At 46.2% G+C, this 24,149-nt stretch overlaps 1 protein-coding gene across 1 annotated transcript in view; it reads left to right on the forward strand.

Moving 5' to 3' along the window:
- Positions 1-24,149, forward strand: part of LOC138349716 (branched-chain-amino-acid aminotransferase-like) — a 98,222-nt gene that overhangs the window by 31,676 nt on the left and 42,397 nt on the right. The window contains 2 exon segments of the mRNA XM_069337433.1: positions 6,523-6,711; positions 18,139-18,253. Of these exon segments, the coding sequence (XP_069193534.1) occupies positions 6,523-6,711; positions 18,139-18,253 (304 nt within the window).

Below are 24,149 nucleotides of genomic sequence, written 5' to 3' on the forward strand. Positions count from 1 at the left end.
CCAACCCATTAGATTTCAACTTGGATTCAACAGAGCAGAAGTAGTTGTTAAACACGTGGGACAAAATCTTACTGAAACGACCATACGAGTCATAAATACTCGTACTCCGCCCAAGTAAAACAGAAACAAGCAACACTTAGTGGGCCAGCCAGAGGCTTAGGGCCCGTGCAGGAATATCCCTGCAAAAAAAAAAAAAGGCAATACATATGACTGGAGGAGTGTTACTAGCGGAGTACCACAGGATTCAGTTCTTGCACCAGTAATGTTCATCGTCTACATGATGAAATACAGAAGAAACAAGAAGAAAATGCATGATCTACCAGAAGAAATACAGAATTATATGAACATGTTTGCAGATGATGCTAAGCTACTAGGGGAAGATAGGAATCTTAGATGATTGTTATGCCCTTCAAATTGACCTAGATAAAATAAGTGCTTGGAGTACCATGTTACAAATGGAAATTATTATGAATAAATGCCATATTATGGAATGTGCTATGGGAGAAAATAGACCGCATACAGCAGACAAATTATGTGGAAATGAATTAAAGAACTCTAACAAAGAAAGAGATATAGAAGTGGTTCTGGATAGTACACTGTCACCAGAGGAACACACTAAGAACATAATAAACATAAAGGACATTGTACGAGGAACATATGCTGTGCTTTCAAGCTTCAAGCTCCATTTTAATTACATGGATGGTGAACTATTAAAGAAACTGCTCATGACTTTTGTGAGACCAAAATTGGAACATGAAGCAGATGTATGGTGCCCATATTTCAAGAAGCACATCAATAAACTGGAAAAGGTGCAAAGGCATGCTACAAAATGGCTTCTAGAACTGAAAAACAAGTTATGATGAGAGGCTAGAGGTGTTAAATATGCCAGAACTAGAAGATAGACGAAGAAAGAAAAAGAGGCGCTATGATCACTTACAAAATAATAACAGGAATGAACAAAATTGACAGAGGAATTCCTGAAACCAGCAACTTCAAGAGAAAGGGGTCACAGATTCAAGCTAAGGAAACAAAGGTATATAAAAAAAAAAAAAGTTTTCTTTTGCAAACAGAATAGTAGACAGTTGGAACAAGTTAAGTGAGAAGGTGGTGGATGCCAAAACCCATCAGTAGTTTCATAGTGTTATACGGCAGAGTACTTGGGAGACGGGACATGATTGAAAAGGTGACACCCCTTTTAGGGAGCCGAGCAGACAGCACGCTAGACACATGATCCTGTGGTCCCGGGTTCGATCCCGGGCACCGGTGAGAAACAATGGGCAGAGTTTTTCACCCCTATGCCCCTGTTACCTAGCAGTAAAATAGGTACCTGGGAGTTAGTCAGCTGTCACGGGCTGCTTCCTGGGGGTGAAGGCCTGGTCGAGGACCGGGAGAATAGGCAGGTACGTAAAAGGGAAAGATCGACCTTTGAGGTGCCAAACAGATGGAAGAAGTATTAAGGAATGCTAGAAAATTACAAAGTGATGAGGATGGGAAAGTGTGGTCGTTAAATCGAGATTTTTCAAGAGAAGTCGGAGAGAAGCTGAAACTAAACCTCGTAGAGGCAAAACTTCTAAATGAGAGCAGAAATGAAGAAGAAAGCAATTCTTTTTTCTACAAAGTGATAGAGGTAGGCAGGCCTGTAAAATGGTACAAAAAGGCAAACCAACAAAATTGCTAGAGAGAGGGAGGTAGTGAAGAATAAGGAGAGGGGGAACATGTTCCTGAAAATAGTAAACACCAATGTAGATGGAGTGAGATCGAAGATACAGTACTGGAATTAAGTGATGTAATACAGCTGCAGACACCAGACATTGTTTCACTCACGGAGACAAAACTTGAAGATGTTAATAAATAATAAATAAATGTTTATTTAGGTAATGTACATACATACAAGAAATGTTTACAAAGATTGGTTGACTTATAGGTAGAGCTAGTACATACAATGCCTAAAGCCACTATTACGCAAAGCGTTTCGTCCATTTTAAATGAGGTCATATTCCCAAGGGGCTACTGAATTTGGAGATGGGACAGAAAAATTTGGAAAGGCGGTGGCGTTGCTGTGCTGGTGAAAGAACCTAAATTTCAATTTCAATTTCGTTCACCTAAAGGTGAACGAAATAATGACTGCCAATCCACAAGAAGTTGACATAATAGCACGAGAGATCTCCCTTGAGGATGATAAACTAATGATCATAAATGTATATAGTATGCTGCCAAGCAGCACATGGTCAAAAGAGGAGCTAGATAGTAAACGAGAAGGTCTTATAACAATAATGAGAGATTATAGCAAGAGCAGATAAAGATAGATCACGACTGTTGATAGTCGGCGACTTCCACTTGAAATCCGTACACTGGGAAGCATATGAATCTAGAACAGAGGATTTTTGGACCTGTAGATTTGTAGACCTCATCTTAGAAACATTCTTGTATCAACATGTTAAACAAGCTACGAGGATGAGGGAAGGGGACGTTCCCTCCATGCTAGATTTGATGTTTACCAGGAAGGAGGAAGAAATATTTGACATTCAGTACCTTCCTCCCTTGGGTAAAAGTGACCATGTCTTTTTGGGAATAAAGTGTGCAATGCATTATAATCTGGAAGAAAATAAGGAGGTTGAAGCAGTTGAAAAACCTGACTTCAGGAGAGGACATTATGGCGACCTTAGAAATTTTTTTAGCGAGTATAATTGGACAGACTTGATGCTAGGCAAGGAAGTAAATGAGATGTATGTCAAATTTTGTGAAATATATGATAAAGGCACAATTTTTTTTTTATATCAAAACAGACATGCAGAACTAGGAAACAGGATTGGTTCAACAGAAATTGTGAAAGAGCCAGAGACCAAAAGACACAAAAATGGAATCAATACAGGAAGAGGCCAAACCCCCAAACATACCAGCCATACAAAGATGCGAGAAACAACTACACGGCAGTGAGGAGAGAGGCAGAAAGTAATTTTGAGAAAGCTATTGCAGACAAATGTAAAACAGAACCAGATCTATTCTATAAATTCATAAACAATGAATTGCGGGTAAAGGATAATATTCAGAGGTTGAAAATGGGAAATAGATTCACGGAAAATGAAAAGGAAATGTGTGAAACATTAAACGAAGGTTCCAAAGTGTGTTTGTATAAAATGAAATCTTCAGTGAACCAGACACAATAAGAATTCCAGAGAACAACATAGAGCACATAGAGGTGTCTAGAGACAGTTGAAAAAGTGCTATAGGAGCTAAGAAAGAACAAAGCAGTTGGTCCAGATGGAGTTTCACCATGGGTTCTGAGAGAATGTGCACCTGAGCTCAGCATTCCATTTCAACTGATTTTTCAGGCATTCCTGTGTAAAGGAGTTGTAGCTGGTGTGTGGAAAATGGCTAACATGGTTCGAAAATCTACAAAAGTGGCAGCAGGGAAGACCCCCTCAATTATAGACCTGTATCTAAATGGGTAGAACACCCGGAGAAAAATGATATAATATCAGACAGACAGTATGGTTTTCAATCTGGAAGATCCTGTGAAACGAATTTACTCGGTTTGTGATCGAGCCAGAGAGATTTTACAGGAAAGAGATAGTTGGATTGACTGCATCTATCTGGACCTATAAAAGGCTTTTGACAGAGTTCCACATAAGACGTTGTTCTGGAAACTGGAACATATTGGAGGGGTGACAGGTAAGCTTCTAGCATGGACAGAAAAATTCCTAACTGATAGAAAAATGAGGGGCCGTAATCAGAGGCAATGTATCGGATTAGAGGAATGTCACGAGAGGAGTACCACAGGATTCAGTTCTTGCATCAGTAATGTTCATTGTCTACATAAATGATCTACCAGATGGAATACAGAATTATATGAACATGTTTGCTGATGATGCTAAGATAATAGGAAAGATAAGACACCTAGAAGATTGTCATGCCCTTCAAGAAGACCTGGACAAAATAAGTATATGGAGCACCACCTGGCAAATGGAATTTAATGTGAATGAATGCCATGTTATGCAATGTGGAATAAGAGAACATAGACCCCACACAACCTATAAATTATATGAGGAATCTTTAAAGAATTCTGACAAAGAAAGGGATCTAGGGGTGGTTCTAGATAGAAAACTGTCACCCATGAACCACATTAACCCTTAACATGCTAGGGGTATAATATCCTTTCTTCCCCACAGGTTCATGTAAATTTAAAAAAAAAAAAAAAAAATCATTTTTTCTTCCTAACCTGTTAATTTGTGTTCACCGATCACGGGAAAAATAATAAAATCGTAAGTGGCATATACTGCCCGCTATAGGGCGGGGAAGTCTGGCAAAAAATAGGTGCTGACTCAGCGTGCGTCCCAGGCGGCCTGTTGCTCGCCAGCTGTCAGGCCGGAGTTGCCACAGAGATAATTACCTAATTATTTCAATGTCTCTGATTGATTTTTCATAGTTTTTTGCTGTAATATTATTCAATAGTGTGTAGTTTGATTTATTTATATAATAAAATGAGTAATCATTGCTGTACTCAAAAATATGGTGTGCATATTGTTGACTCAATTATGTTCATCAATCGGTGAACAAATACTTTGTCGGTTATTACACTATAAGCACAGGTTATATATAAGTATCTGCATGCTTTGTTCACTATAACGAACCACTAAGTAGCTATTATGAGTCAAAAAGTAACGAGGAGTGACCGCCGTGTACCAGCCTGCCACTCCCGCCCTCCCTCAAATCATCTAACTCACCCACATTCTCCTCCCACAATACTGTTTTTGCTATAATTCACTATATACAGACGTTATATATAAGTATCTACATGTTTTGTTCACCATAACTGTACATCTAAGCTTGTATGGCGAGTAAAGGCACAAAGACGTAGTACCTCACACAGTCAGCTGATGGCTGCCGCCCTCAAGGCCAGACGCACTAATATTTCTCCTCCAACAATACTGTGTTGTTATTACGCTATATGCACATATAACATTATATATAAATATCTACCTGTTTTATTCACCATACTTGTACAAATAAACTGGTATGGTGCCCAAAGACCATCGTGGTAACCAGTAAACAACACCGTCGTCTGCACGGTAACGTCGTGCAGACGACGCCACCGCCCTCACCAAAATGGCGGCTCCCAACCTTCTCCTCTTGCTGTTTATACCCTCTATACACACGTTATATATAAGTATCTACATTTGTGTTCACCATAGCGAACCACTAAGCTGGTATGGTGAGTGCAGTCAATAAAAGGTGGCCACACAGTCAGAAAACATCGCCACGACCCTCCCTCCCACAGCATTACTCCTCCCTCCATGGCGCACAGCGCTAAATATCACCACAATCCTGCTATTATCAGAACCCTGGTCAGTTTTATCACAGTCAGGGGTCTTCTGTAATAATATCATCGCTACATAATAGCATGAACAAGTATATTTTGGCATTTTTAGGCGATGCTGTGGTCACAAGCTGAACAGCAGTGCTGTTAGCTCATGCTGCGTGCGTCAGGCTTGGTTGCTCACTCAATACTGAGGCCCCTAACACCCTGGAGTTTGGCCCACGATTTTTTTTTTTAATTGCGTCTGTTTACAAGAGCCCTGATGAAGGTGTGGTGAACCCCGTGTATCCGCGGGCCGTTTAAATCTTGTGTAGTACTCCAAAGCATCACATGATGCGATTCGCAATTTACTGCAAGTCGGTCAAAGCATCATATGATGCGATGCGCAATTGAAGGGTTAAGGCCCGAAACACTGCACGTACTAGTGGCTTTACAAAAATGTAATGACTATGCTATGTATCCTCACAAACCCAGTGTACCTTCTTGCATATATATATAAAAAAATAAATAAATAAAATAGTGATTGGATCAGTTTAAGGGTTGAAAAAAGGGCATGGGGGTCGACCCATAACTGCCCTATGATACTCTCCATACAATCACAAATGGCCTTGCAAAGTTTGGTGAGGCTAGCCTTGAGCATCCTTCCCCCCCCCCCCCAACACACACACTCTCGTACAGATATAGATATTTTATTATTGTCACAATAGCGTCTTGGAGAAGATCAGGTAATTATGAGGAGAAAGTACCAAGCCACCATGATTATATAATACTTTGGAATGCATGTGAGGATGGAGTGAAGGATAGTGCCTAACCACTTGGACTACAGGGGCTCAAACACTGGTCCTGCCAGAAATGAGGTTATCATTCTACCGAGCACTCTAAATGGCTAACGGTATTGGAGGAATGGGAGAACATTTTGAGATATTGATGGTAGATTTGTACAGTACAGAATTCAGTCTTAGGTTAGTATACAGTTAATTGTTAGTATGAGAGGTTACCATATGCAGAGACTCGCAATAATATGGCTGAAAATAAAATATCCAACCCCCCACACACATGGAAAAAGAAGGGATTGTGATGACTTCTGTCTTTATCTGGGGGGCCCATATAAAGTTGCATGTTAACCACATGTTGCTAAACAATTAAGGCTGACACTAAATGTAATTTCAGTCCTGCAAGTAACCAGTATTATATGCTTTTTTCAGCCAACTTTAGGTGTTCCGCGACCAAAGGAGTCACTACTCTTTGTAATATTGTGCCCAGTTGGACCTTACTTCGCCAGTGGGTTTCAGCCAGTGTCTCTGCTAGCGGATCCCAAGCATGTGCGAGCCTGGCCTGGTGGTGTTGGCATGATGAAAATGGGATCTAATTATGGACCAACTCTAGAAATCCAGGTATTACAGTATTTGTTTTAATATACAGTAACATTTTTGTCACTAGAAAATTGTTAACTACATAACATTTTTTGTTTGAAGCATTTATATAATTTTTATTTTTTCTGAAATCTAAGTGTAACTTAAACTTTTATTGAAAAAAGCCTTTTATTGTGGGTGAAAAAGCCTCTCTTGTCCTCAGTCCTACATTGTTGCTTGTTGAGCTTGAATCCATTGCTTCTCGTTTACGTTACATCCGATCTTTTGAAGAAAATGTCTGGACCAACATCCTCCAAATGGTTCAGTACAGTATTTTAAAGATTTTGATGAGATCCACCCTGTCACTTCACTTCAATGTCCAAAGAGTTTGGAAAAAGGCAAGAAGGGAAAGGGAGGAGGAGAAGGAAGATGCGGCTAAAATGTTCGGTGGCTTATCCACAGCGGGTTGGCGTCGGGTATTTTTCTTGGATCTTGATCTTGGTGGTGTTCTGTCACTTTTTGGGTGGCATGGTAGCCTAGGTGGGCTTGTTGGTGTGGGCCAGGACTTGGTGAGGTGGAGAGTAGCGTGGTATATAGGCTTTAGGTGGAGATGCCTCGGTGTTGTTCCTTCATCTGACTTCTTTCTTCAGGCTTCTTTCTTCTGCTGCAATTGGTTACATCCATGTGTTGTTGGTCTTCATGCACTTCTGGATCTTGTGTGTCTTGTGTTTTGCCCTGTTATGCCTGGTGTGTAGTGTTGTTAGCCCTGTGGCCCTCAACTGTTCCTGGTACAAGAGTTGATTTAGCACTGGAATGAGTTATGTTGCCCAGTGTTGTCCTTTCTCCAAAAAAAGCCGTGTCTTTCTGAAGTAGTCGTCTCCATGCTTGGATACATTAATCCAAGTAGGAGTACACCAGAGTACAACTGTACAGTCATACAGTTGAATGAATACTTTCTTTTCCTTAAAGACAAGGGTATGCTTGATTATTCTTTGGGTTTGGTTAGCTTTTCTGTGGGGAGCCCCTTTGGCTTCCCAGAGCTCTCGGGCTAATGTGTGATATTAGACCCGGGGCATTAGTCTATGGAGTTTGACCTACCAGGGACCATGAGCCAGAACCTGACCCCTTCAGAGAGGTTTCAGGGAGCAATGGCCCTGGAAATCTCCCCCCCCCCTGTGATTGGGGGGGGGGCTTTCCTTGTCTGCCATCAACCAAGGTTAGGCACCTAGAAAGGTAGGCATAACAAGACAAACCCCACATGGTAAGAAACTAACAAATAAAAACCGAACAGAGAGGTAGAACTCCCTATAATCCGAAGGAAACGAGCAAACCTCACACTCCAATGCCATGCCCCTTGTTCGCACAGCCCTCTTTCCTGTGCTGGCTATGTAACTCCCTCAGTTTAGGCAATGAACCATCAGGGCACAGTCCGAAATGGAGTAGGATTGGCGATCCGCAAGCAACCTGAACCCTCAGAAGTGACAGCCACGCTGCTGCGAACTCGTGCACCGTGCTGTGAGCCTAATGGAAGGATGGACCCCACCGACCCTGGTCAGCCTGGTGAGCACTGGTCACAAAACCCCAGCCAAGAAACGACACATCCGAGTATACGTCAAGTGAGGGCTTGGGTAGGTGCCATGGCACTGAATCCCCCCAAAAAAACCAAAGAGGAAGACGGTGATGCAGCAGCCAATGCAAGGCTCCCAGAGGCCAGACCCAACGATCGCGAGAGTAGCGGGAGGGATGTACGAAAGTGGTAAGTTTGTTACCCCATGACAAAACCAAGTCAGTCCCTGAAACCCAGATGAATCGGGTCTTGCCAATACGCATCTCGGAGGTCTAGGGACACCATCCAAGCATCCAGTTCCAAAAGAAGCCAGTCCTGGGATAGAGTGGCCATCTGAAAGGAGGGGGGCAAAAGAAGGGTTCATACGTGACAAGTCTAGATTGAACCTCAGATTCACAGTCTCGTTTCAGGACCGGAAACAGGCGGGAAACCCACCTGAGGGATGAATTCATTTTGACCACTCCCAACTGCACCCACTCAAAGATGACCTGACAGAGCACAGGAGAAGAGGGCCTGCCCCGCGAACCCTGAATCCCCCATTAGGAGGCCCACCCACTGCCTCCACAGGTCAGAGGAAACGGCCCGAAATGCCCACAAATCGTGGGACCAGGCATGAGCAAACAGCGCGAGCCTCCCCCAACCTCATTGCACACGAAAGGGCCGACGCCCTTAAGAGAACCCGACCAACACACAAAGCGATCACCGCACCGACCAGACACTGTCGGGTACGAAGGAAGTGCTGGGTCCCTAACTGGCACCACTGGCTCACCACAACCGACGGAACCCCGAATCCTGGCATGCCCCTCTGGGAATGACCCCCACAGCCCCCCCAGAGAACCAACAAGTCCGACAAAGGGCGGCAGCTGGAAGAAACTGCTTGCAGATACTGCACAACTGCAAAATCTGCAAACAGCAACAAACAAAAAGGTGATGAAAATCTAAGAGCCAGGTTCCATGCGGATTCCAGAGAATGAGCGAGCACAGCCTGCTGGCACGCAATGCGAGAAGCAAAGGACAGAAACACCACCTCCTTCGAAATCGGTGCAATAATAAGGCAGCCGAGCCGCCATGGCAAGCGCACCGGGCACAGGACCAGAGCCTTCACATCCTTCTCAAGCCAGTCCGAAGAAAGCTTGAGCAGGAAAAAGAAATGCAAAACCGAAGCTAAATGCCCCTGCGCACGCAAATCCTCTGCTACCAGGGATGCCGAAAGGAAAGGAACCTGCACGCGAAGCTGCACCTGGCGAATGTCCTTAGGAATAATGGGGCGAATAAGCACGCATTGAGGTGCTCCAACTCGCCCCCCCCCCCCCCCAGGTAAACGTGAACCACAGTAGAAGTTTCCTGCCATTCAAGCGTGCTGGTCCAACAGAACACGTGTCACGCCTCCAAGGAGAAGAAAGGACATCCTGCTAACCAGGATGACTCCGGCACCTTGTAATGCACCCAATAAAGAAAAGTAGACCCAAATTCAAACAAGGAAGGGTTCATTATCGAGACAAAATCTGGGTCACGCAGGAGGTAAGCCACAATGGCCTCCCAAACCTCTTTCGGTGGGATGCAGGAAGCCAAAAACCTCTGGAAGTAAGGGACCAAAAAACCCAAGGGAACCAGGAACCGAACCCAGGGAGGAGCACAACTCGTATCAAATTTGTACAGGGAGGGGAGATAAGAAAACCCTTCCTCCTGCAACAATAAGCCCCACGCTGAGGGTACCAACACCCAAGCAGGGTCAAACGGGGTCCAAACCCCCAAAGTCGGCCCCTCCCCAGCCCCGGGGTCCTCCACGTCAGAACCCGTGGGCAGAGGTGCCCTCCAAACCCTCCGCCCCCCAAAGAAAAAGTTCCGGCAGTCAGCCGGAAAAGTTAGGAAAAGGGGGGTATGCTGGTCAGACCCCGAAGCCCCGGCTGGAGGAACAGGCTCGAATGCTTCTGTCGCCAAACTGGAAGGACTATAATCCCCGAAACTGCCCGAGTCTCGCCACCATCTAAATCCTGCCCCGACTCTGAGACCCTCAGATGTTTGGAAGCCAGCCCGGGGAGGAAAGGGGGGGGGGAGACTGAATAAACAACAGCAGGGGTAAGGACGAGGGAGCGAAGACGAAACCAAAGTCAAAGTGACTAATGCCCCCAAATCTTGGTCCCTATAACCAAAACAGGGCAGCCTCGGGGTATCCAGAAAGGCAACCAACCTAGTTCTTTGGTTGCAGCAACCCTAACCTTGCATGCAATGATGAAGCTGTCTGCAACCAATTATCATTATCAGTGGACTTGGTGAATTGGAGTACCAGCAAGGAACACCACTTGCGGGACTCAGGGTCAAAGGTGTCATTAACCCAACAGGCAGAATGATGGTGGTAAACATGGTGAATGTCACCCGGAGACAAGGGGACAGAGCATCCCTCGAACTCGCTCAAGTCGAGATGGGACCCAGAGGACGCATCCATTGGACCAATGAACCGCAATTGGGTTTTCCAGGGCCCTTAGGCTGACTGCTAAGGGAAGTCTAGGCTAGGTACTGCTAACTGGTTGGCCCAAACTAAGGAGAGAACAATTTAAACTGAACAACTTCGACATGTACAATCACGGGGACCTAGCGGGGGAACACCAGAATAACAGAGGGTGGACAAAGACTAAGGGGTGAACTCCCCACCAGGCAGGAAATCCAAAAAAAATAAAAACCCTGCAAAAGCACAATTTCTCCATGAGGAACAGAACTGTCTTTAGTGTGTAACGGAGACAAGTTGCACAGTACCTTGCACCCCTACCAGCGACAAACATACCTCCTACCCAGAGTCAAACATTGGCTATAAAACCCCCAGCTGAACCCCAAGGTTCGGGCACTCGCTGAGCAGCAAGAGATCCCTACGGAGGTAGTTCCCGATTGGCTTATGGAAGATAACCATAAACCTCAAGGGCAGTACTTACAGAGCATCTAAAGAAGGGAGCCCTAGGTGCATGCAGCCTCAGTACTTCATGAATTACTCCTGGCTCGCACACCAACTTGCAGCAGGACAACACTGCAAGAGCACAGCACGTACAGAGCCTGGAGCCAGAGTCAGACGACTGCCACCAAGTACAACAGCCTCGGAACTAAAGTTGGATAGCTGGAGGGGGAGGGGTCTGGAGCCCCTGCTTCCCTCTCCCGGGAAGGGGGGGAGCTGTGGTGGCATGGCAGCACAGCAGCGGGTGTGACGACATGCTTGATTTCAGATTGGGAAGTTCTGCTCGGTTTCCGGTAGCAATGTTTCACCAGTTGGGGTCTGTTTTGGCACGCCTACCTTTCTGGGTGCCTAACCCAGTCAATGGCAGACACAATGCTTCCAACCACATAGGGGTTTCTATAAGCCATTGCTCCTCGTGCCTGTCTGAGGGGGCCAGGTTCTGGCTCATGGTCCCCCGGTAGGCATTAGAACTCTATTCGAAGGACTGTTACCACGGTCTAATACATGCATATCAGCCTGTAAGCTCTGGGGAGCTCCGGGACTCACCCAGAAAATGGCGTTTCATTACATTCAACACTGGTTTTTTTACTATTTGTTCATCCATCAAGTTCCCTTTAAATCCTCCTCTTTTTTGGCATAAATTTTTGAACGAGTTCAGTGATGATCTTGAAATATTCCCATGATGCTTCCATGCAATGTTCACCTATTAGCTCCCTCCTGGAGATGTTTTGCAGTTCCTCTTATTCCTTGATAGTCTCCTTGAGGGTAATCTACAAATTTATCATCATAGACCTTTGTGGGTTTTTTGTGATCCATCTTATAGTATGGTGATCACATGAGGTGAGCTTTTTCTCTACCTGAATTTGATCAATCATGCCCTTTTCTTATGTTAACACAAGATCTAGAATGCTGTTACCATGTATAGGCTCTACCACCTGCTGTCTGAGAAAGGAGTCCTGTGCCAGATAAAGAAATTGTTCTCCTTCTGCTTGTGATGTCAGAATTTCCCAGTCTGTGGTCTCGTGGTTAACCCTTACACTGCTCAGGGGTCCTGGGGACATTTACACCCCTGTGCGCAAGAAAAAAAAAATCACAATTTTTTTTCGTCTTTTTAAACATGTTAATTTCAGTCCCCTGAGCACGGGAAAAATAATACAAAAATTCTATATACATACCAATGACACAATTTAGCCGAGAAGTTGGCCGATGACGTCACAGAACGTGAGCGCTCAAGGGTGCTGCGTCAGCCAGCCGTCACTCACGGCCGCTCACGCGGCCCAAGTTGCCGCGAATTTATTTTCGCGGAATTATTTACAGTATTCTTGGGTCATTTTACACAAATTTTTTTCGCTAGTATTGTTCCAAATATTAGCAATAGACGTTGTATTATAATAAAAATGGTATAAACTCACTAGGCGCTCACATATTAGTGTCACAAGTATGCCCACCAAAATGGTATAATTTACAGGAAATATTCAATGTATTTCGGGTTTTTTCAATATAAACACAAGAATTAACTTGATATGTACATTTATTTACCAAAGAATTAAACATTTAGTACTCCTGGAGACTGTGATACTGTGCGAAACAGTTGATATGGCACAGAGGGACGGCACACGCTTCACACCATGTCAACACCAATTTACGTTTCTGTGGCCTCAATTTGGTACTGGAACACACAACACACCGACGCTGGCCTGCTGCACGAGCTCCAGTTGATGGTAATTTCTTGATTTGGTGTATCAGAAAGGCCTCCCTGTAAGTGAGCCTGGGTGCAGGAGCATGGTTCAATATTGGGTCTTAAATGGGTCTTTGTATGCCAGGTGTGTCCTTGCCAATTTTACCTAGTAACTGTTTCACAACTTGAAAACTAAACGAACGGAAATATGGTTTTCTACCTGTTTTCACAAGAAACATTTTGTAACTGTTCAGCATTGTTACGTCAATAAGGTGGAAAATCATTTTCTTTGTCCACTTCACTGTTTTCCATACACACTCTACAGCACCCACCATCATGTCACATTTATCGACTAAACGCATGTTGATGTTGTTGTCCATCACACAATCTGGCTTATATATTATTTGCTTTGTTCTGTTCACCTCGCTACTGTCCACCATTGTACCAGGGTGAATGGTGGTCAACACGTTCACTTCACGTCTGTCTTTCCACCGCACTGAAAGCATTGCACCACTTTTTCTTACCTCGCAATCACCTACTTGCATAGCAGTGTCAAACACAGGCTTTTCCTTCTGTTTTGGCTTTACTGTGCCACATACTCCAGTCTTATTATCAAGCAAGAATTTCGTTAGCAAGGGACTAGTATAATAGTTGTGTACAATATGTGGCCCTTGTTCAGATATGGTGCAAGCAGTGCCTTCACCCCACTATCTGAGAAGCCATGTTGGTCATTAGCAGGAATATCTACATTTGTGGCTGAATAAAGTATCATGTGTAACACCATTCCTGATTCACAGTCACAGAGCACAAAGAATTTCAGTCCAAATCGGTGACGTTTTGAGGGAATATACTGCTTGAAGGCAGCACGTCCTTTGAAAAGCACCAGGGATTCATCAATAACCAGCTTCTGAGCTGGTGCGTAGTAATCTCGGAACTTTCCAATCAGGTCATTTAGCACGTGCCTCACCCTCCAAAGCCTATCATCCTGTGTCTCGTCTGCATTATTTGCAAAATGAATGCACCGTAGGATCAACAGAAATCTGTCTCGGGACATATATTTCCCCGAACAATGGTGTTGGAACAGCGTTGTCTTTGCTCCAATAATCTGAAATTACGTGTTTCACACAATGTTTCATCAACATGCAAATTGCGAAAAACACATACAGTTCACCAACAGTTGTCTCTTTCCAATGCTGTAGTCGTGAAAATTCTGAAACTTCCTCATCTTCAATGAGATCAGCCGCAAGTCTGTTCGTTTCGTGAACAATGTGTTCCATGAGCGGCTCATCGAAATATGCAGTAAAGAAGTCCATTTCACACATTTCGTCACCAGTATCAGGGAAAAGATCTGTAATTCCCACGTCTCTGTTGTCAAAGTCGAGAATTTGTGGAACAAAATCTTCCCCATCACTCCACACACACAAACCTGCTGCCTTCCGAGAGCCATTAGCTGCTCCACGACGAGGAATCCGGGGACCAGGAGCTGAAGCAGGCATTGTAACAGTAGGGTCAGGAAGGATAGACGAGGAAAAAGATTTGGAACATGAGGGAATTTGTTCCTCATTGTCGTCATATTGTCCCATGCGGCGGCGCTTGGCTGGGCGGGCAGCTGATGCGGCGAAACTTGTACTTGTAGGAGGCCTCGTAGCCTGGTGGATAGCGCTCAGGACTCGTAATTCTGTGGCGCGGGTTCGATTCCCGCACGAGGCAGAAACAAATGGGCAAAGTTTCTTTCACCCTGAATGCCCCTGTTACCTAGCAGTAAATAGGTACCTAGGAGTTAGTCAGCTGTCACGGGCTGGTTCCTGGGGGTGGAGGCCTGGTCGAGGACCGGGCCGCGGGGACACTAAAGCCCCGAAATCATCTCAAGATAACCTCAAGGCACTAGCAGCCGGGGTAAAACTATTCTCCGATTCTTCATCACTAAAACCTGAGAAAGATTCACTTGTTTCAGACTCGTCGATCATATCATAAACGTGCAATGGTATAGATGAATGACGTGCTTGGGCGCGAGGTGGTGTTGAGTGGTGTTTAGTAGTAACGGGTAACTCATGAGGCATCCTCACCCTCGTGGCACCCACATGTTCACCCTCACTATCCGTTGTTTCGATTTCTTCTGGCTGGGTATAATCTTCATCTATATCTGAGTCGTCAATATCAGATTCGTCAACGTCCTTGAAAAATTCATCTGCAATTTCGTCTTCGGTCAAAGACTGCGCAGTGCGCTGAGCGAGGTCGCACGCTGGGTCGTGATGCGCTCGCCATGGTGTCTGGCCACTAACTAAGGCCTGTGAAACAAAGGAGGCCTGCTCTAGATTTTTTTTCAAAATGGCGTCTGTTTACAATCGCCCCTGGCTACAGTATGGGTGACCCCTTTACACCACGGGACGTTTGAATCGTGCCTGGCACCCTTTGGCGTATATATACGCCATGCGAATGGTGGGACATGTTACTCATGGCGTATATATATACGCCATGCGCAGTTTAAGGGTTAAAGTCCCTCCTCATTATAAGATTTGTTTCAGAAATGTAACATCTGGGGAGCCAATGAGAGGGGCTCCATACCCGACCTATTCCAATCCTGCCTGCGTAATTTTGGGGTTCAGTGCTTGTGGGTAGCCCGATCCACAGGTGACCCGGGCCACTATCTGTGTGGTTGCTAGACACATTTACATTAAGGTTGCTTGCCCTTGGCAACAGTGGATTACCTTGTTTGCCTTAGCTAATTTATATCAGTCATTCATTTTGTCACCTAACATTTCTGATGGGATTTGTTTGTCACTTTTGCGTACATCCCCAAGCATCCACGACCTCATGGAGAGTGCCTGGTTCTGGTTCTGACTCTGAGGCCTGGTGTAGTTCACAAATCTAGGGCCCATCAAAAAATGGTATTGCTGTACATTACATTCAACACTTGATATGGGGTACAGTATTTGGTAAATTTGCTATTTGCAGTGAATGACTGTTATTCGGAAGGCGAAAGCTACTGCCTGTTACAGAGAAATATTTAGGCCTTTTCTTTTAGCTAGCTAGTGACCAAGATATAGTGCATGACTCAGTTAATGTACTCTTTTCCATGTAGATTTTAAAAATCATGAAGGGTAAGAAATGTATTTTACACATGTAATAAAGTTGCATACAGTGTAGTACAGTTGCACACAGTGTAGTACAGTTGCATGCAGTGTAGTACAGTTGCATGCAGTGAAGTACAGTGGTACCTTGGCTTATGACCAGAGACGGTTCGTAACCTGAAAATTTGTAAACCGAAGTGAATTTTCCCATAAGAAATAATGTAAACTGAATTAATCCATTCCACACTCCCAAAAATATTAACTTCAAAGTAAATTTTATACCAAATTTACCCAAATTTTTAGTACTAAAGTATGTACAAGTTATTGCTGACCTTTATTGAAGACTCTTGTTGGCATATGGAAGACGGTGAGGAGGATGGGGGAACAGGAGGTGGAGAGGTACTGTATTAGTGTTTGGAAGGGGAGTCCCTTCCATTATAACCTCAGGCACTGATGACTTCTCTGGGGTACTCTCTCTCCTACGTTTTGCAGGAGTACCACTAGGACCTGGTTGTGGCTCACTGCTTGCTTGTCTTACTAAGAATCTGTCTAAAGAAACTTATTTTTCCCTACATTTTAACACTTGTCTGTATTGACACATTACATTGTCATTTAAAAGGTCAATGCAACAACCTGCTACAGCTTTATCTGGGCGAGTTTTTTCAACAACACTTTGCAGTTCTTCCCATACTTCACACATTTTCTTAATGAGGAAGGGACATCCTCTACTGCCTCTACTCTCAACTATTTTCTTAGGTTGAACCTTACCACTGACTTTTTTGGGACCCATTATATTAATAATATAATAATTAATTATATATTCAAATACCCAAAACTCCGATCAACACTGAAATTCTTTACAAAAGAATTCAGGCGCGATTGTCACTAGGTGGGAGGGACTGGTAAACTGAGGCGCGGTCACCGTGCCACCATGCACTAGGTTGGCCATACACGTATCAACAAACTACTTTACCAGAGGCAAAGTTTGTAACCAAGTCGGATTTTATGAAGAAATTGGGCTCGTAACCCGAAAAGTTCATAAAGAGGGGCATTTGTAAGCCAAGGTGTCACTGAACAGTTGTATGCAGTGTAGTACAGTTGTATACAGTGTAGTACAGTTGTATACAGTGTAGTACAGTTGTATACAGTGTAGTACAGTTGTATACAGTGTAGTACAGTTGTATACAGTGTAGTACAGTTGTATACAGTGTAGTACAGTTGTATACAGTGTAGTACAGTTGTATACAGTGTAGTACAGTTGTATACAGTATAGTACAGTTGTATACAGTGTAGTACAGTTGTATACAGTGTAGTACAGTTGTATACAGTGTAGTACAGTTGTATACAGTGTAGTACAGTTGTATACAGTGTAGTACAGTTGTATACAGAGTAGTACAGTTGTATACAGAGTAGTACAGTTGTATACAGAGTAGTACAGTTGTATACAGAGTAGTACAGTTGTATACAGTGTAGTACAGTTGTATACAGTGTAGTACAGTTGTATACAGTGTAGTACAGATGTATACAGTGTAGTACAGTTGTATACAGTGTAGTACAGTTGTATACAGAGTAGTACAGTTGTATACAGAGTAGTACAGTTGTATACAGAGTAGTACAGTTGTATACAGTGTAGTACAGTTGCATACAGTGTAGTACAGTTGTATACAGTGTAGTACAGTTGTATACAGTGTAGTACAGTTGTATACAGTGTAGTACAGTTGTATACAGTGTAGTACAGTTGTATACAGTAAAGTACAGTTGTATACAGTATAGTACAGTTGTATACAGTGTAGTACAGTTGTATACAGAATAGTACAGTTGTATACAGTTGTATACAGTGTAGTACAGTTGTATACAGTGTAGTACAGTTGTATACAGTGTAGTACAGTTGTATACAGTGTAGTACAGTTGTATACAGTGTAGTACAGTTGGTGTATACAGTGCTAACTCTCAAGCAGGTATTGTGGGTTTCCATCCTCAGGTGGGACAGAAATAGTTGGGCACGTTTCTATTCCCCTGATGCTTGTTATCAGCACATAGGTACCCCTTAGGCAATTGTTGTCGGTTGCATTCTGGGAAAGGTCAGTAGTTGACCTGTGGGAGACCTTGAAACAAGGCTAACAGCTTTCTTGTCCCCAACAATGGGAATTAATTATTTACTGGTAATATGTGTGTATAATATATTTATGAACATTATAAATCATTTCAGAAACAAGCAGAAGCACGATCTCTTCATCAAGTATTGTGGTTATTTGGGCCAGAACACAGAATCACAGAAGTTGGAGCAATGAACATTATGGTTTTCCTAGACAAGGGCAATGGAGGTTAGTCACTATGTTTTTCCACAAAGATTTAGAATAAGGAGTGTTGCATTCCTGTCTGGTCTTCTCCCCTTTCCCCCCACCAATCTTTACACAATATAATTGAGTGGAGAGATTTATAAGGAACTTGACAAAGTTGTCCTCCAAATGAAAGTCCTTATGTGTGAGGCATAACAATTTGCGTCACAACTGCCAAATTAACCCTTAAACTGCGTGTTACGAACCCGGATCCAGCGTCCGAGCCTGGAGCAGTGACAACCACGCCATCTGTGGGTCAGCTCCCGAAACCCCCGCCAAACGGACGACGACACCTGGTGAGGACAGCGTGTACTGGCCTCGAGGACCAGTTTCCAGTCTGGTTCCGCGCTCAACACCGCCGCTCCTGACCTCTGGTGAGGTGGTGCTCCGACGACAGCGCCATCTATGGACTGGATACGTCAGGTGTTTGTGCCCGAGCCCGTAAGTGAGGTGTATTAGTGTCCCGGTTATTGATGACGTGTCTGCTTACAGAGCCGACCTGGGACCACTGTGATGGAAGTGGAGTCAGTCTACCCGAGGCAGCCAGTTTCCATACCTTGAACGTTGCTGCAGCTGTTGTGAAGTCGTCCCCCCGGAAGAACACTGTGGTGTGTTAGCCTGCCAGTGGAGTGGCAGTAAGAGGATTTACCCGGGATCGACTGTTGGAGACGATCATCCACTGGGGTATTGAGGACAGAAGGGTGATTTGTGATATCACACGAGACTCCTGTCTAGGGCGTACCCCTTATATCGTTCGTGGAGTGGCCGTACCAGCCTTGGTGGCTCAGAACCTGCCAGCAGACCAGCTGGACGTATGGTTGACGGCCTCCACGGCGGTGCCCCCAGTGGACCCGTGTTTTGGCTGACCTGTGGCCAGGGTAGTCTCAACTTCTTTGGAGAATTAATCTTGAGGCCACGAAGAAAGCACCAAGGACTCGGCACCGAGAGTTATGGCACCAGCGTCTTCAGCAGAAGACATCGATTGAGGATTAATCCCCTTGTCAAGTGTTAATACCCCTCCCCTTTGTGCACTTATTTATTTTATATATTTAAACGGTGATGGTAATAATTATAATATTAAGTTCTTAGCTTTCTTTTCCTACTCCCTTTAAGTTACTTGCGTCACGGATCTCATCCCTTGATAGCCACTACTGGCTTGGGAACGGATACATATATCTTCCTCTAACAACATCAGAGTAAGGACCCCGTTGCATCCCAAGAGGGCCGTAACACTGCGCAAAACATCTTATGATGTGTGACATTGAACTTGTTTTTTTTTTTTTTTTTTTTTTTTTTTTTTTTTTTTTTTTTTTAACCCCCTCCCCGCTCAGCTTGTTGTCGCCGTGTGGGGGCTTAGTGGGCGGCTGCCGGAGTGTGATGCTCCTTGGGACAGTCCTCTGTCCTTTTCTAGCCTTGTGCTCCTGCTGCCGTCCTCTCCAATTCTGCTGGGCATCTTTTCCTTTTCCTTCTGTTTCGTTTTTCTCCCCCCTCTTCTCCTATCTGCTTGCCGTTTCCTGCCGACCTTTTGCTCGTTCTGGTTCTTCCCTTGGACTTCTTCTATTTTGACGCCCGGGTGCTTGAGGAGGCATACTCATGCACCCGTAGAACTGCAGTACCCGACGTCGAGAGCGAGGGGAACCTTTTATTGTCAATCCCCACTTCGTCACTGAACCCGATCTCGACGGACTGTCGGTTTCTTAAGGTGGCGTTTGTGGGGCGTATACTCGCGACGCACCCCTAGGAGGCCCCGACAAGATCGGCGATAGCTTCTTGTTGGGTGTCCTGCCTCTAATTGTGGCTCCATGGTGGGTGTGGGGGCACATTCGTGAGTGAATTCTTCTTTTCGTCAAGATGATTACCCCTGCTTCGGCTTCTTCTGGTTTACCTTCTCAGGCTCGTGGGGTGGGCGACCAAGCCCCCGAGTCGGTCCGTATTGGAAGACCGGGCTCTGTAGCCTCCGCTGCATTGGGCCCCGACCTTGCTCCTCCTTTGGCCTCTCTGACTCCTTCCTCTGGCTCCCCTCCCTCCTCTGTGGTTGGGTCGAGCCCCAAGCCCCCAGTGGTGACTACCTCGTCCCCTGGCGCGGCTCCTTCTCTAGTTGTAACTACTGCGCCTTTTAACCCCTCTCTCTCTGGGGGTTCTCACCGCCGTCCTCGTCACGGCCGCCCTCGCTCGATTCCTTCCAGTTCTGCTACCTATCAAGCCTTGTTTGGTCCCGCTTCGTGGGCCAAATATTTTGATCTCCTCCCTCTTGATTCTGCGCCTCCTGACGATTTCTCCCTCCATCGACATCTCATTGATAACGTGGATGCCTCCATTACTTTCAACCCCACTCGTCTCGGTACACGTGTCGTTGCTGCTCCTTCTCAGGATGCTGCTTCCCGCTTGGCTGCCTTATCCTGCCTTGGCGAGACCCCCGTTCGGGTCTCGAAGAACGCTCAGTTGAATGCCAGTGTTGGCACTATTTTGCTCCCGCCCCATGTTGCGACCGGTGTTCGGGACCTGCGCGACTGCCACGACGATATTCGACATATCCTCGCTGCCCAGGGCCATTCTATTCTCCAGGTGGACACGTTTACTCGTCCCCCTCGTGGTAGTCGCCGTCAACCCCTCCGGGTTGTGAAGATTACCTTTGATGGTAGGACCCTTCCACCCTCTGTCATTCTTGCTGGTGCCAGGTGCTCTGTCCAGGAGTACATTCCTTCTCCTCGGCTCTGCAACAAGTGCTGGAGGTTTGGGCATGGTGCCCTCCGCTGCTCCGGGACTGTCTCTCTCTGTCCTTTGTGTGGTGGCGAAGGTCACTCTAAGTCGGAGTGCGCTTCTCCCCAGGCTCGTTGCCTCAACTGCGGTGAGGCCCATCCTACCTTCTCCCGTGCGTGTGTCCATTACAAGCTTGAGGCAGCCGTCCTCAACTTGAAGCACCGGGAGCGTTTATCTTTTCCTGAGGCGAGGCGCCAGGTTCGCCGGCTCCCGCCTTATGCTAATATCTCTTATGCTCGCGTGTTGCGCTCTTCCTCTCCTCGTCCTTCCCGCCTTCCTCAGACTCACAACCGTTTCCGGGCCTTGGACCCTGATGCGCCCACTGCCCCCTCCTCTGTCCCTTTGGGTTCTCTCCCGAAGGATCCTCCTTCTGGTCCTCTGTCTGGGGTTCCCCTTCCTTCTACCCGGTCTGTCGTGTCTTCTGTGTCTTCTTCCTCGTCCCCCTCCGATCCTCCTTCCCATCCTCTTCCTCCATCTATCGGCTCTCCCCACCGCCTGTCGGTGCGGGCGGATGTCCATCGCTCTCCTAACGGCCGTCGTGTGTGCTCTCGTTCGGCTTCTCCTGTTGAGACACTGGAATCCGTTGCCCGGTACGTAGTTGCTGGGACACCGGTCTCTTTAAGTCAGAAGCGTAAGCCTGGCTCCTCTCCTTCCTCTTCCCCGGCGGGTAAGGAGGCTTCGCTTTCTTCCTCAGCTCCTCCTTCTGGCTCCGTTGCTCCTTCCCCTCCCGTTTCAGTGCTTGCGCCCCCTGTTCCTGCTATGGAGGTTTCTTTGGCCCCTGCTTCCCTTTCGGTTGCTGCTCTTGCTGGGGTGCGCTCCCCTCTTTCTACTCCCCCTCTTCCTGCTGCTGTCCTTGACTGCTCCTCTCCGTTGTCTCCTCCTCCTCCTCCTCTGGACCCTGCCCGCCCACCTCTGATCTGTTCTCCCGTTTCCTTCCCTCCGTCTTTGCTCAGTTTACCCATGCCCCCTAACCCTGACTTTGCTGACCCTGATCCCGACCCTGATATTCTTTAACGTGCTCTGTTGGTCTTTCGCCTTTGTTTCTTCCTTGTTCTCTGTTTTTGTCCTTTCTCTTCTCGTCGTTGTCCATTCTTCAATGGAACGTTCGAGGTTATTACGCCAATTTCCTCGAACTCCAACTTCTGGTTTCGCGGTTTTCGCCCCTTTGTGTCTGTCTCCAGGAGCCAATGCTTGGTGCTCGTCCTGGTCGTTTTCGTGGCTATTCCTTTCTCTTCCCCCCCCCCCCAGCCATTGCTGGGGCTTCTAATTCTTCTGCTCTCTTGATTCGGGCTGATGTTCCCTTTGTTCCTTTACTTTTTCCTTCGCCTCTCCATTGTTCTGCTGCCCGTATCTTTGTGGGGAAATGGTACACAGTTTGTTCCATTTATCTCCCCCCGAGTGTCCCGCTCTCTCTTCCTGATTTGAAACACCTCCTAGACTCCTTGCCGGAGCCTGTGCTCCTGCTGGGTGACTTCAATTGTCGTCATTCTCTTTGGGGTGACGTTCTGACGAATACCCGGGGTCGCCTCCTTGAGCCGTTTCTCCTCTCTTCTTCCCTGTCTCTTCTGAATTCTGGTGAGCCCACTCATTTGGACTCTCGAACTCGCACCCTTTCTTGTCTTGATCTTTCTCTCTGCTCTTCTTCTCTTCACTTAGATTTCACGTGGCAGGTTCTTGATGACCTCCATGGAAGTGATCATTTCCCCATCCTTGTTTCCTTTTTCTCTTTTCGCCCTTCCCTCTCTTTCCCTAGGTGGCAGTTTGCTAAGGCGGACTGGACCCTATTTTCCCTCAGTGCTACTCTCTCTGACCTCTCCCTTCTGCCCCTCTCTCGCGCTCTCCTCCTTTTTCATGACACTGTCTTCGACGCTGCCCTCCGCTCTATTCCTCGCTCTTCCTCTCGGGGTCCACGGAAGTGCGTTCCCTGGTGGAATGCGGACTGTGCTCGGGCTGTCCGCTGTAAGCGTGCAGCCTGGAAGAAGCACCGCCGTAGGCAGACGACTGATTCTTTTCTTTTCTTTCGGAAAGCGAGTGCGGTGGCCCGTAGGGCCATCCGTACGGCTAAACGTGAATGTTGGGCATCTTATGTCTCGACAATTACGTCCGAAACCCCTCTGGCCCAGGTCTGGAAGCGTATCTGCAAGATAGCGGGTAAGTTCGTTCCCGATGTTTCACCGGTCCTTCACCTCCATGATACTCTTGTGGCGGACCCGTTGCAGGTCGCTTCCGAACTGGGTTCCCACTTTTCTTCTGTTAGCTCTGGTCTTCATCTTCCCCAATCTTTCCTTCTTCGTAAACCTGTCCTTGAGTCTCGTCCTTTAGATTTCTGCACTCATCTTCAGCTTCCCTATAATGATCCCTTCTCTCTCTCTGAACTTCGTTCTGCCCTGGCCCTCTGCGGTTCTACGGCGGCGGGCTCCGATGGTATTCATTATGAGATGCTTCGCCATCTCCCTCCGAGCACGTCTCAGTATTTACTGAGTCTGTATAATCGGATCTGGGAGTCGTCGTCAGTCCCTGAGGACTGGCTCGATGCCGTTGTCCTCCCTGTTCGCAAACCGGGGTCTCTGGGTACTTCCCCTAAGGACTTTCGCCCTATTGCTCTCACAAGTTGTGTCTGCAAACTCTTTGAACGTATGGTTAACGTTCGTCTGATGTGGTTCCTGGAACACCATCACCTCCTCTCCCCTTCTCAATTTGGTTTCCGCAAGTGCCGCAGCACGACAGATGTCCTGGTGAACTTGGAGGTCTATATTCGTACTGCTTTTGCTGCGAAGACCTCCGTTGTTGCCGTCCTTTTTGACCTAGAAAAGGCTTACGACACCACTTGGCGTTATCATATCCTATCTCAACTTCATTCTTTTGGCCTTCGTGGTCATCTCCCTCTCTTTCTCCGCAGCTTCCTCTCTCGTCGTTCCTTTCGGGTGCGCCTTGGTACCGCTCTCTCTCCCTCTTTTCAGCAATACGAAGGTGTGCCCCAGGGTAGTGTTCTGAGCACTACTCTTTTTCTGGTTGCCCTCAATGGTCTTCTTTCCTCTCTTCCTTCTGGTGTCTTCTCCGCTCTCTATGTCGATGATCTTACCCTTTGTTGTCAGGGTGATGATTCGCCTCTCCTTCAACG

This window comes from Procambarus clarkii, chromosome 37, assembly GCF_040958095.1.
Source record: "Procambarus clarkii isolate CNS0578487 chromosome 37, FALCON_Pclarkii_2.0, whole genome shotgun sequence".
NCBI classification, from domain to species: Eukaryota; Metazoa; Arthropoda; class Malacostraca; order Decapoda; family Cambaridae; genus Procambarus; species Procambarus clarkii.